General features: G+C 43.9%; 2 protein-coding genes across 2 annotated transcripts; both read left to right on the forward strand.

Annotated features, from left to right (window-relative positions):
• Positions 1 to 1,350: 1,350 nt before the first annotated feature.
• On the forward strand, positions 1,351 to 2,663 carry LOC119652988 (zinc carboxypeptidase-like). The gene has a single exon (XM_038057412.1). The coding sequence runs from the start codon at positions 1,380 to 1,382 to the stop codon at positions 2,628 to 2,630; it is 1,251 nt and encodes a 416-aa protein (XP_037913340.1). The 5' UTR covers positions 1,351 to 1,379; the 3' UTR covers positions 2,631 to 2,663.
• A 7,725-nt stretch (positions 2,664 to 10,388) lies between these two features.
• Positions 10,389 to 11,682, forward strand: LOC119653119 (zinc carboxypeptidase-like). Its single transcript, XM_038057644.1, has one exon. It carries the CDS (start codon positions 10,401 to 10,403, stop codon positions 11,649 to 11,651), a length of 1,251 nt encoding a protein of 416 aa, XP_037913572.1. The 5' UTR covers positions 10,389 to 10,400; the 3' UTR covers positions 11,652 to 11,682.
• The last annotated feature ends 1,684 nt before the right edge of the window (positions 11,683 to 13,366 follow it).

A 13,366-nucleotide genomic window follows, 5' to 3' on the forward strand; every position in this document is an offset into this window, starting at 1 on the left:
CATATCGCTGTTCCACCAGTCGAGTCTGTGACCCACATACCACCGTCACGGTTTCTGTAAGGTTCTCTTATGATGGCAACTTCCAGCTTAGATACATAAATGGTTTGATCAAGTATATCGTGAGCGACCCTGCAAGGTTTAAGGTTTACTTGAATAAACCTAATTTTTTCACTACAGTCACCCCCGGGATTTTACCACTTCCGGCAATATGCCGGTTAACCACTCCCTCCTTCCCCCTTGCACTTTTCTTGGCATATGGTCTTACTTCTTACATCTTCTACATTATCGATCAATGCCGTTGATGGATTCCTCAGCGAAATTTCCAAATATGAGGCACTTGTGGCACCTCATTAATGAAACCTGTTCTCACAGGAGGCAGACATCCCATCCCATTCGGCCACCAATAATCTCTGTGCTGCTTCCACCACCATAGGCTTTCCTCAGAGTCACGATTTGATTCTTAAACCAGTTCCTCTAACTTAAATTCCTCTTTCAACGCAGTGCAAATTTCTTCTCTGGATGTTACTCCATCGGGATCCTCTCCAAATGCTTAACTTGGTTAGGAAAGCCTTCAGTTTGCCCAAGCTGAATTTTTTCAGCTTAAAGATGAGATTACCTTTCTGAATCCTTCGGATTTTTACATTTCCACCCAGATTTTTTAGGCCGGGGTCAGATTTGACTTTTATTGAATCTCCGCGTACGACGTACAACTTTCCCCACCACCCACCCACCCAGTGAGTTACACCATTCTATGTTGAACCTAAAGAGGGGAGGGGTGGTCTTCATACATTCCAAAGGGGGTGTAAAATTTGTTTCCATCGAATGTAGTCATGTGGGGTATCAAATAAAAGGTCTTGATTAGTACTTTTCAATGCTTGTGTTTCCGACATTTAATACAAAAGAAGAGAGAGCGGATACTTCCCTTCAGGTCTTCACAGTATTGTACAGCTGAGGGGGGCAGTGGAACTCTGTAACTCATCTTCTTGCAGACTGCCGTCTTTGGAAGTGCTTACAAGTTATTTCCTTATAAGATGCAGGTTTTTCCCTGCATTCTATATATTCTTCAACCTTTCAATCGATCTGCTATCTCCGCTTAGTTTGTTTTCCTCTACTATCACTCGAAATAGCTCTAAGTATCTTTTCAAGGCAATCGGGATTTTCGGGCCTCTAAAGACACTAAAACTTTGGCTTTCTTCTTTAAAATTCATTCTGAAAGTCGGAATTGGTAATACTGCTTCCACTATTGGTGAAATTTAGAATAAAAAAAAACGTTATCAATTAATTAAAAACCAGATTAGCATCTGAGGTAATTGCTCTGATCTGAGTGCAAGTTTGGTACTTCTAGCATGGCTGACTGCATCTTCTCACCAGTAGTAAGGATGGCGCGGGTAAAGTTGGTCGTGTTAGGCTTATGCCTTATTTTTGAGTTGGTTTTCTCTGAACGAATTCGCTACGACAACTATCGAATATACCAAGTCCTGCCGCGAACCTATAAGCATTTGCAATCTCTGAACAAATTAGAAACAAGCAGTGATAGCATAAAATTCCTGACCCCTGTGACCCTTGTGGATAAGCGAGTGGATATCCTTGTGGCACCTCATAAAACCGCAGACTTTGCAGACTTCTTGGATCAGCATGAAATATTTTTTGAACTCGTAGAGGAGAACTTCCAAAAGATACTAGATGTCGAGCAGGAAGACTTCAAAAAACGTTCTAGCACCTATGACTGGACCGGATACCACACTCTCAATGAAACCTATGAATGGATGAGATGGATGCAATCGAGATTCCCTAATGTAATGGAAATGATTGTGGGAGGCAAAACGTATGAAGGACGTGAGATTCTTGGAGTGAAAATATCATATAAATCGGGAAACAAGGGGATCTTCATTGATGGAGGAATTCATGCTCGTGAATGGATCACTCCGGCAACTGTGACTTATATCATAAATGAGTTGGTTACAAGCACAAATGAGGAGATCCGCACCATGGCTGAAAGCTATGACTGGTATATCTTTCCACACATAAATCCTGACGGATTTGTCTACACACATACCACGGATCGCTTATGGAGGAAAACCCGTTCACCAGGAACGACCTGTTATGGGGCTGATGCAAACAGGAATTGGGACGTAAAATGGCTGACGGTTGGAGCCAGCTCCCAGGAATGTTCAGAAACTTATGCTGGTAAATCTGCGTTTTCTGAAATTGAAATGAAGTCGCTCGCCGACTATATAGCAAGTCTTAATGGCAAACTTCACGCTTACTTGTCCTTCCACTCCTATGGACATTTGCTGATGTGGCCTTATGGTTACACTGAGGACCCTTCACCACATGATGCCGATCTTAGACAGATTTCTGAAGCGGCTATTACGGCTTTATCCAAACGGTTTGGAACTCAATACTCAATTGGAAGCATAAATTTGGCAATTTATCCAAGTTCGGGTTCCAGTATTGATTGGGTTTATGACGTTCAAAATATTCCTCTGGCATTAACATATGAACTGAGGCCCAAGTCAGCAATGAACGGATTCGTACTACCTTCGGCACAAATTATTCCAACAGCGCTGGAAACGATGGATTCACTGATTGCACTGACCAAGGAAGCAGCTTCGCTTGGCTATTTGTGAACGAATTAAATAAAATTGAGTTTGGAACTGGTAGCTTGGTGTTTTTTATTTCCATCCCTGCTTCAAGGACCCTTGCTCATTTCTCTTACGACTGTCACCCACTCTGTTCCATTAATTCTAGTGACTGTATGTCTGGTCCGCTTTTACTGGTATCCGTCACCTGGAGAGTCCCCTTACAGGAATGTCTTTTTTTGGTGATACCAAAGCTAAGGGGATGTCCTTTGATGCTATAAAGCTATAGCACAGCCTTAGCGTGGAGGAAGGAAGTTACGAGTTGGAATGGGGAAGGGGTTGGGCGTGAAAGAAGTGGCAATGCACTCCTTGTCTAAATGTCTGTATGTTGTAGCCTGACGGGGAGACAGAAGGTGGTAGTCTGCTCCAAATTCGAATAGTTTGAGATAAGAAGGATTCGTGGTATTTCACGGTGCGGCTAACACTGACCCTTGGAGTATGGGGATAGAAGCGGCTACTTAGCCAGGTGTTGCATTTGGGAGAGGCTCTACAAGGGATAAGACCTGATATTTCCTGGGAGCAGTGACCAATATAATAACGAAAGAGGAGAAAAAGACTTCGAACATTTCGTCTCAAGGGGCTTAATTAGTGATATAATGCTCACATCACCGATTAATTTAAAAGTTCTTCGCCTAAATCTGAGAGTTGTATTCTTGTCTAGGTCTAACGTGAGCCTTGAAGATCTGCACTAGGCCGAAGATGTGGTCGGTCCAGCTGAGCTTACTGGAGATATTAATACCCAGTATGTTGGGTGAGGGTGAGTCGAGAATATTCCCCCACCATCGACAAGTATAGATTATGAAGAGGGGAGACAACATCGTTTATTCGAAATGAGGCAGCATTGGGTTTTAGAAGCATTGAACTGAACACGATTCCCTTAGCCCCAAGCAATAATAGACGATATGTCCTCATTCAATGACTCAAACATGCGCTCCTGGTTGACACGCAATGTATTACGACGAGAGTCAGCCAGCGAATCAAATGAATACGCGAAGCCAAGGCTGCTGTCATCAGCAAAGTTGGGGATTGAATTGAAATTCCTACTTAAGGGGTCATTATGAAGATGAGAAGGAGGGTGGGTGACAGTACAGTACCTTGAGGTACCTCGGCATTTTGGGTATGAAGCTCTGATTCACCACCCTCCAATGCAACTCGAATGGAATTGAGGAAGTTTTCAATCCATTTGACGAGCTTGTCATCAAGACCAAATGTGCGAAGTTTCGCTAGGAGGGCAGAGTGCCATACTCTGTCAAAAGCCTTCGAAATATAAAGAGCAACACCTTTCGCCTCGTCATGATTATGAAGTCAATGATTCCATTTTTTCATGAGAAGTGTCATCAAGCCACCGGTCGAGCGTATAGACCGAAATCCGTATTACCTGTCGTTGATAAGGTGGTTTGCCTCAAGATAGGTCATTAATTTAGAGTTGATAAGTTTTTCATAAACTTTTGACAGAACTGAAGTTAATGCTATTGGTCGGTAGTTAGAGGGATGACAAGTCTCTCCTTTCTTAGATATGGGCTGGACATGAGCAATTTTCTATGCCGATCGAAAGATACCCTGAGCGTAAGATAGATGAAAAAGTTTGTGCAGAGGTCTAACCAGAAAAGAGGCGCAGTTTCTTATGACTATGGGACCGGCAGATTTGGACACATCGAGCTTGGCTAGAAATCTAAAGACTTCCCTTGTGCGAAAATGTCATCATCATCATCAACGGCGCAACAACCGGTATCCGGTCTAGGCCTATCTTAATAAGGAATTCCAAACATCCCGGTTTTGCGCCGAGGTCCACCAATTCGATATCCCTAAAAGCTGTCTGGCGTCCTGACCTACGCCATCGCTCCATCTTAGGCAGGGTCTGCCTCGTCTTCTTTTTCAACCATAGATATTGCCCTTATAGACTTTCCGGGTGGGATCATCCTCATCCATACGGATTAAGTGACCCGCCCACCGCAACCTGTTGAGCCGGATTTTATCCACAACCGGACGGTCATGGTATCGCTCATAGGTTTCGTCATTGTGTAGGCTACGGAATCGTCCATCCTCATGTAGGGGGCCAAAAATTCTTCGGAGGATTCTTCTTTCGAACGCGGCCAAGAGTTCGCAATTTTTCTTGTTAAGAACCCAAGTCTCCGAGGAGTACATGAGGACTGGCAAAATCATAGTCTTGTACAGTAAGAGCTTTGACCCTATGGTGAGACGTTTCGAGAGGAACAGTCTTTGTAAGCTGAAATAGGCTCTGTTGGCTGACAACAACCGTGCGCGGATTTCATCATCGTAGCTGTTATCGGTTGTGATTTTCGACCCTAGATAGAAGAAATTGTCAACGGTCTCAAAGTTGTATTCTCCTATCCTTATTCTTCCTCGTGTTTGTGTTTGACCAGTGCGGTTTGATATTGTTGGTTGATTCGTCTTCGGTGCTGACGTTGCCACCATATATTTTGTCTTGCCTTCATTGATGTGCAGCCCAAGATCTCGCGCCGCCTGCTCGATCTGGATGAAGGAAGTTTGTATGTCTCGGGTGGTTCTTCCCATGATGTCGATATCGTCAGCATAGGCCAGTAGTTGGGTGGACTTGAAGAGGATCGTACCTCTTGCATTTACCTCAGCATCACGGATCACTTTCTCGAGGGCCAGGTTAAAGAGGACGCATGATAGCGCATCCCCTTGTCGTAGAGCGTTGTTGATGTCGAATGGTCTTGAGAGTGATCCTGCTGCTTTTATCTGGCCTCGCAGATTGGTCAGGGTCAGCCTAGTCAGTTTTATTAATTTCGTCGGGATACCGAATTCTCTCATGGCCGTGTACAGTTTTACCCTGGCTATGCTATGAAACATAGATCAACGGCTTCAAATCTTCTGGTCTTCACCAACTTTGTTGCTAAATGCTTGAATTCACGACAGGAGGTACATGCTATTTATACTGATTTCTCCAAAGCCTTTGACACAGTTGACCATCAGATTCTCCTCCTCAGTCATCTCCTGGCTTTCCTCCTATCTTTCATACCGTTCCTGCAAAGTTTCTTTTCATGGTCACTCATCTGGTTCCTTCTCTCCTTCCTCTGGTGTTCCCCAAGGCTCCACACTTGGCCCCCTACTCTTCCTGTTTTTTATCAATGACCTCGCCTCCATCCTCACCTGTCCGTATTTGCTTTACGCAGACGACCTTAAATTGTTTGCCTCTGTTTCGTCTCCACTGGACTGTGCTCTCTTACAATCCAGCCTTGGTAATTTAGCCCGTTGGTGTTCGGTCACCAAGCTAACACTGAATGTCAACAAATGCCACTGGATGCGCTATTCCCTTAAACCCTCCCCATCATCCTTTTCTTATTCTCTCAGTGGGCAACCCCTTTCACTACTGACCTCCTTCAAAGACCTGGGTGTAATATTCGACGATAAACTTCGTTTCAATTCCCACTTCGTTGACATCATCAACAGAGCTTCCAAGATGTCTGGTTTTATCCTACGTTCCTCCTCCGACTTTACCTCAATCCAGCCCTCCTTAACACTCTTCCATTCCCTTGTCAGAAATATCCTTGAATATTGCTGTGTAGTCTGGTCCCCCTGCCGCATCCGTGACGGCCGCGCTCTTGAAGCTGTACAACGCAAATTCACCCGGACCCTCTTTTACAAAAAGAACCTTCCACGGGTTGATTATTCGTCACGACTCCGCAACCTCAATCTCCCCTCCCTACAGCAACGTTGTATCTTCCTTGATATGTATACTCTTTTCAAACTCTGCAATGGTCTGATGGACTGCTCGGCCAACTCGGATATTACTTTCCGTGTCGCCTCGTCTCATAACACACGTAATGCGGACATTTTTGATGTACCCTTCGCGGAGCTCGAGATTTACTTTCACTCTCCGATCCCGAGGTTTTACCGGTCCTACAATGCCCTACAGCTTAGGTCCTTCGACTCTATGTCCCTCTCTAGTTTTAAGCGTAAAATATGCCATTTACTTGCTCCTCCCTCTGAGGACAATATGTAATAAGGAATTTGTTTTCTGTGTATTGTTCTCATTAAATAAATAAATAAATAAATAAGTCTCGCTACTTTTCAGTAACAAGGAAAAACGCCCTCCTTAAGGTAACCGTTGAACGGTCTGAGCAGCAAGTCTCGCCGTTTTTGGAACACCAGTTTGTAAACTTCCGCCGGGATACCATCGAGATCTGGCGTCTTCTTGTTTTTCATGGTGAGAACCGCTTTTTTGAGTTCTCTCATTGTGAAAAGGGGGCAATCCTCGAAGTTTTCTGCGCTATTGGCAGAAACCCTTACGGGATGTCTGGGGAGTAATCCCGTGCAATGCGGTCCATCTGGTCGGTATAGCCAAGTCCGCACGAGTCCTCATTCACCTCGTTGTCCAGGTTCCCTTTTTTGCTGATCTACACTCTGTCTTTATGGCGCATGCCTCTTCACGGGCGTATAAGCGTGGTGCCAAACGGCGGAGCTTTTCACACTCCCGTAGGTCGGCAATTTCTGCCGTCCAGAACATAGAAGGGTTGCCACTGCGGGAGCCCCTCCTGTGCATCGAAGGCTCATCACTGAATTTATGACAGTATTAAGTGTAACACTACTACCCCCGAAGCGCCCTCCAGCGCGCACTTCGACGGGCTTCCCGATGTTCACCTTCGCGGCATTCCATACGCAAGGGGAGCGCCAGGTTGGTGCACGCAGACAAACAGCGTCAACCCATTCGAATTCGATGTACTGATGATTACTTGCTCAAAAATCTCCTAGCACTTGCCACCTGTCGAACGATCATGTCAGAGATTACCACCCAAAAGCGGTATCAGGGGCAGTCTGGGCGCCGAAACTTTGGCGGTGTTTAAAACTGCAAGCCCGTTTCTCGTTGCCATTTCCAGGATCCGTCTCATCCTGGAATCAGGCTGAGGCATGCGCCATTCAAGGGCCCTAGCATCAAAATCACCGCTTACCAGAATTCGCCCTCCATGCCCAAAACGGCGTCTTCCAAAGCATCAAGCCTGCGCGGAAAGTCCGGCATTGTCTCATTCGGCATCAGGTAAATGTAAAATGTAATGTAAAACACGGAATTCAGACAACCCCGTTCTCTCGTCTTTGGCAAGACCACGAAGTCGAAGTGGAGATTCCGTGAAGCCGGGTTCCTGTTTCGGTATTTCTCGCTGATTAGCACTAGATCAGCCTTTAAAAATTGGACACCGTCCCGAATCCGTAGTGTGTCCGACGCTTTCACCAGACGCGCCACGATCCGGGCAACTATCGCTTTCATTGCAGGCCTTCGCTTGGTGACCTTCCTGACCGCATCTGCTGCATACTGTCCTCTTGTCGGGCCCCTTGCAAGTTACTGACGTCTGTCCATAATCCAGACACCTGTAGAAGTTTGCCATTGAAGATTACACCCAGGTCATGAAAGAAGGTCAGTAGTGATAGGGGTTGTCTATCAAGAGAGTCGGAAAAGAATGCTGGGGAAGGTTTAAGCGAGTAGCGTTTGCCACCCTCTGGCGTGACAAATAATTGAAGGTCGAGTTCGTAAAGCAAACATGATCAGGTGAGGACGAAGGATCATTAATGAAAAGTAGGATTAGCAGGGGGAAGGTATGGAAGACAGGGGAAAAGAGACAAGAGACAGAGAACAGGATGAGTAACCATGAAAAGTTTGATAGGTAGGAGAAGAGCTATGAGATAATTGAGAAAGGGAAGTTTAGGAAATAGAGTTTGGAAAGGAGAATATTGTGGTTAATTGCACCAAAGGCCTTAGAAAAATTGTGTATAAATAACGTGTACCCGTTGTCGCGAATTAAGGCGAAGTTGGTAAAGTCCAGGAAGTTTGAAGCAGTAGATCAATGTTTTGCGAAACCATGCTAATCTTTCGCTATTAGGTTACTGAGAGAGGAATAAGACCCTAGTTGACAGCTGGAATAGGATAGGGATAATAGGGATGATGTTGCTGAACTAAAGCGAATAAATTGAAGGGCACTACCTTGATTCTTAAACTCCTTAACATTGATCAGCAAGGCAACCGGGCTGTCGGATTTAAGGCGGGTGAAGATGGAAAAAACGTATGAGTGGCCTAAGCCAAAACCGGTCGGTCGAGAGACTTAAGCAAATCATTTTTTTTAGCCTGTCCTGGAAAAGGTTTAAATGCGAGCGGCACCATCCTCTTCAATTTCACTGAAGTCACTGAAGAACTACTGTTTAACATCATGGGAAAAGCCCTGTACACAGACTAGACAAGGTAATATCATCCGAACATCATGTCGGCCATATTAATGACGTCACTTGGGTCGTGATTATCGGGTAGTCCGTTTCGGTTTGAAAATCGTTGCAAATATTTTATTGAGAAGTGTTAAAATTTTCACTTTTCTATTCAAATGAAAATGGTGAAGTGCGCTATAAATGGTTGTCATAGTTATCAAGGCAAAAGAGGAAGCACCTTGAGATTTTTTCGTTTTCCGACAATTTGCGAAGAGTGGAGAAAATTTTGTGTCAACTTGGCCATTCTCTCAGAAGCTTCGTGTTTTAATCTATTCCCTTCTGGTTCTCTTAGGATCGCCAAGCTCTCTTGCGCGTCCAACTTCTTCTTGTTTCCGCATTCTTTGATGACTTTTACGTTGTCCTATGTGATGGATGCTATGTCTCTCTTCAATCATGTGCCGTGTTATGATAGCACGGTAAAAGGACAACGCTGTTCCGAGTCAGTATTTATGGCAGCAGGGTAATGAAAGCGAACGATCCAAAAGAGTAAAGCTCAGGGGATAAAAAAAATTTTAAAAAATAGAAAAAGGAAGTGAATTAATACGGATTTACAATCTATCAATAGACGTATGAGGGTAGTTCTTGCAAACAAGAATATGCACACTAGAGCTGCCGAAAAATTGAGGATTACTATCCCACGTCACCAGAGAGGAAGGGGAGTATTTGATTTAAAAACATTGCACTCCAATCAACTGTATTCTGTTCGTGAGTTTTTCTTTAAGAAACAATCTTTTAGCAAAATACATCAGGCTATCGTCATGGCAGATAAAAAATTGCCTTCTTCGAAGTTGAAAGCATAGAAAGGGATCCTATGACGATTGTTATTTCGGTATAACAGAAGATCGACATGTGGAAAGAGACACTTATTCACGGAGGTCATATCATAAATTTATTGTTGCCAGGCACTGATATCGAAGCCTCTAACAAAAGGGCTGACTAACGGTGTACTATTTTATGGGGCCCAAGCAGTTCTAACTTCAATTCAGGATCCTTCGCTCCTAACAAAAAAAATTCAAACGGTACATCCTTCATGAATTCTCAATCACCAAATCCAATTTTAGGTTATGCAACTGTGAACGAGGAGACCATCCAGCACATAACATCTGCCTGTAGGATGTTGAGCAGTACCGAGTACACCAGTCGTGATAACTCCACCTGCAAGATTCTCCATGTATAACTTAGTGATAACCTACCATACTTACTATAGGTATACTAGTTCCAGTCGTAATTTCAGCGACAAAATTAGTCCCCCAAAATTTGCATAAACCGCTAAAAACGCCATCTTTCAAGGCAAACGTGGTTTTCATACCTCCAAAGACACTAGAATCTTAGCTTTCTTCTCTAAGTTCCATTCTGAAAGTCAAAACTGGCAGTACTGCTACCACTATTGATGAAATTTTGGATAAAATAAAACGTTATCAATTTATTAGGAAGCAGATTAGCATCTGAGGTAATTGCTCTGATCTGAGTCCAAGTGGGGTATTTCTAGCATCGCTCTATGTATCTTTCCCACCAGTAGTTAGAATGGCGCGGGTAAAGTTAGTCGTGATAGGCTTATGCCTTATTTTTGGGTTGGTTTCCCCTGAACGAATTCGCTACGATAACTATCGAATATACCAAGTCCTTCCGCGAACCTATAAGCATTTGCAATCTCTGACCAAATTAGAAACAAGCAGTGATAGCATAAAATTCCTGACCCCTGTGACCCTTGTGGATAATCGTGTGAATATCCTTGTGGCACCTCATAAAACCGCAGACTTTGTAGCTTTCCTGGATCAGCATGAAATATTCTTTGAACTCGTAGAGGAGAACTTCCAAAGGATACTAGATGCCGAGCAGGAGGATTTCAAAAAGCGTGCTAACACCTATGATTGGACCGGATACCACACTCTCAATGAAACCTATGAATGGATGAGATGGATGCAATCGAGGTTCCCAAGTAAAATGGAAATGATTGTGGGAGGTAAAACGTATGAAGGACGCGAGATTCTTGGAGTGAAAATATCCTTCAAATCGGGAAACAAGGGGATCTTCATTGAAGGAGGTATTCATGCTCGTGAATGGATTACTCCGGCAACCGTTACTTATATCATAAACGAGATAATACTAAGCACAAATGAAGAGATCCGTACTATGGCTGAAAGTTATGACTGGTATATCTTTCCACATGTAAATCCTGACGGATTTGTCTACACACATACCACAGATCGCCTATGGAGGAAAACCCGATCACCAGGTACAACTTGTTATGGAGCTGATGCAAACAGGAATTGGGACGTAAAATGGATGACGATTGGAGCCAGCTCCCAGGAATGTTCAGAAACTTATGCGGGTAAATCAGCATTTTCTGAAATTGAAATGAAATCCCTTGCCGACTATATAGCAAGCCTTAAGGGAAAACTTCATGCTTACTTGTCCATTCACTCATTTGGACAGTTGCTGATGTGGCCTTATGGTTACACTGCGGACCCTGCACCACACGATGCCGATCTTAGACAGATTGCTGAAGCGGCTACTACGGCTTTATCAAAACGGTTTGGAACTCAATACTCAATTGGAAGCATATATTTGGCAATTTATCCAACTTCGGGTTCCAGCATTGAATGGGCTTATGATGCCCAAAATATTTCTGTGGCTTTTACTTACGAACTGAGACCCAAGTCTTCAGTAAACGGATTCGTACTGCCTTCTGCACAAATTATTCCAACGGCACTGGAAACGATGGATTCACTGATCGCATTGACAAAGGAGGCAGCTTCGCTTGGTTATTTGTAAAAGGATTAAATAAAATTGTGCTGGAACTGGTTGCTTGGATTTTTTTTAAGTTTCGGTTTTTTTTTGGAAACACTAGGTTTGTGCCAAAATGTGATGACTATCATCATCCCAAATGGTACAGGACCTGGCGTCCGATCTAGTAAGGAACTCCACATATTCCAGTTGGGCGATTGGGTTCTCCAGTTGGGGAAACCGAGCAATGTATAACTCACGTATGGTCTGGTTCATAGACCATGTAATCGGTTAATGTTGTACACATTTTGTACGCTTGATGTATTTGTAGTTTATATCAAAATTTCAATCTCATCCTCATTTTCTTGCTGATCTTCCAGTCTTAGTTAAAGGATAAGGTCAGCGACCTTCTTGGTTCTTATATCCAGAAGACGTCTCCCAAATCTTTCGATATAATTGCTTGTACCTTGCCGGTCAGTCGAAACCCAACTAAACTTGTGGCATGCTTTACCCTAACTAGAGGCGGTAAAGTTGCAGAGTTTCCCGAACCTCCGACACCCATTATCCCTGTAGCTCCCAAGACACACCACGTGGCCGGAAAAGATGTTATTAGACCTCACCTTGGCATTCAAATCCCCCATTACGATTGTAATGCCATTTTTGGAATGCCTTTTCGGGATTGCATTTAACAGCTCATAGAAAGCATCCTTCTCCTCTATATCGGCAGTCTCTATCGGTGCGTAATACCATCCTCTTGAAATATTCCTTAATCTGGATCATAATCTCTCAGTGAGTAACATGTCTCAAAGAAGCTCTTAGGTAATGAAGGCGCAACATGCTGTTATTGCAAGCGTTAATTAAACACTGGATCTGGTCGACCTATCCTCGGGTTGGTCACCAAAAAAGAGATCCCTTCTTGAAATGGTATAAGGAGGATAAGCATAAGGTTTAAAGGCATATGATACAACCTTGAGTTTCACGGCACTTACGTTATGTTAATTTCTGAGAATTTCACCGTCAGTGTCCGCTTACTACCTCGACGTTCAACCATTCATTTCGATTAGCTTCGCTTTAAAAGACAATACAAACCAGCAGACAAGGGGCGGTGAATGTGTGTAAATCAAAAATGGGCCAACAAGTGCTCGATGACTTCAACGTGAGGATAGGAAAACAGCAGGTCCTTCGTGGAACTACCGGGGACTATAGTTTCCACGGGAATGAGAGCTAAAGCAGGCCTATAGAATTTACATGTAACATGGCAATCTCATCGACTTCCCCCTCCCATTCACCGTAATATGCAAGAGAATATGGGCTTCACCAGATGTGAAAACGGTTACACCCAGTATTCTTGACGCACGGTCATACCGAGAGGTAAGCTAATTGCGACAGAAATCACTATCTCGCCAGAGCAAGATGTTGATACCGGGTAGCAAGATAGTAGTAGGCTCACATGGCCTGCCAGGTTCGATATTGAAAAGCTATAGGATGAATAAATGACCCTGAAAGGAGTTGGGGCATTAGGCGTATAAGCCCTGTATACGCTGAACGGACACCAGGAAGCCGATAGCCAAGGGATAGCTGTGAAGTAAACGGAAATAGTTTGACGAAGAATGTCAGCAAACGATCAATGAGGAAAAGGCTGGATGTGTTAAAAACGCTCAGAAACAACAAAGCTCTGGGTTTGGAAAGCAATGTTTCCTATTCACTCCTTAGTGGAGTATAGGATATCCTCACAGTTAGACTCTGCTTCAGTTTCACTATCA

Source organism: Hermetia illucens, chromosome 3 (assembly GCF_905115235.1).
Source record: "Hermetia illucens chromosome 3, iHerIll2.2.curated.20191125, whole genome shotgun sequence".
Classification (NCBI taxonomy): Eukaryota; Metazoa; Arthropoda; class Insecta; order Diptera; family Stratiomyidae; genus Hermetia; species Hermetia illucens.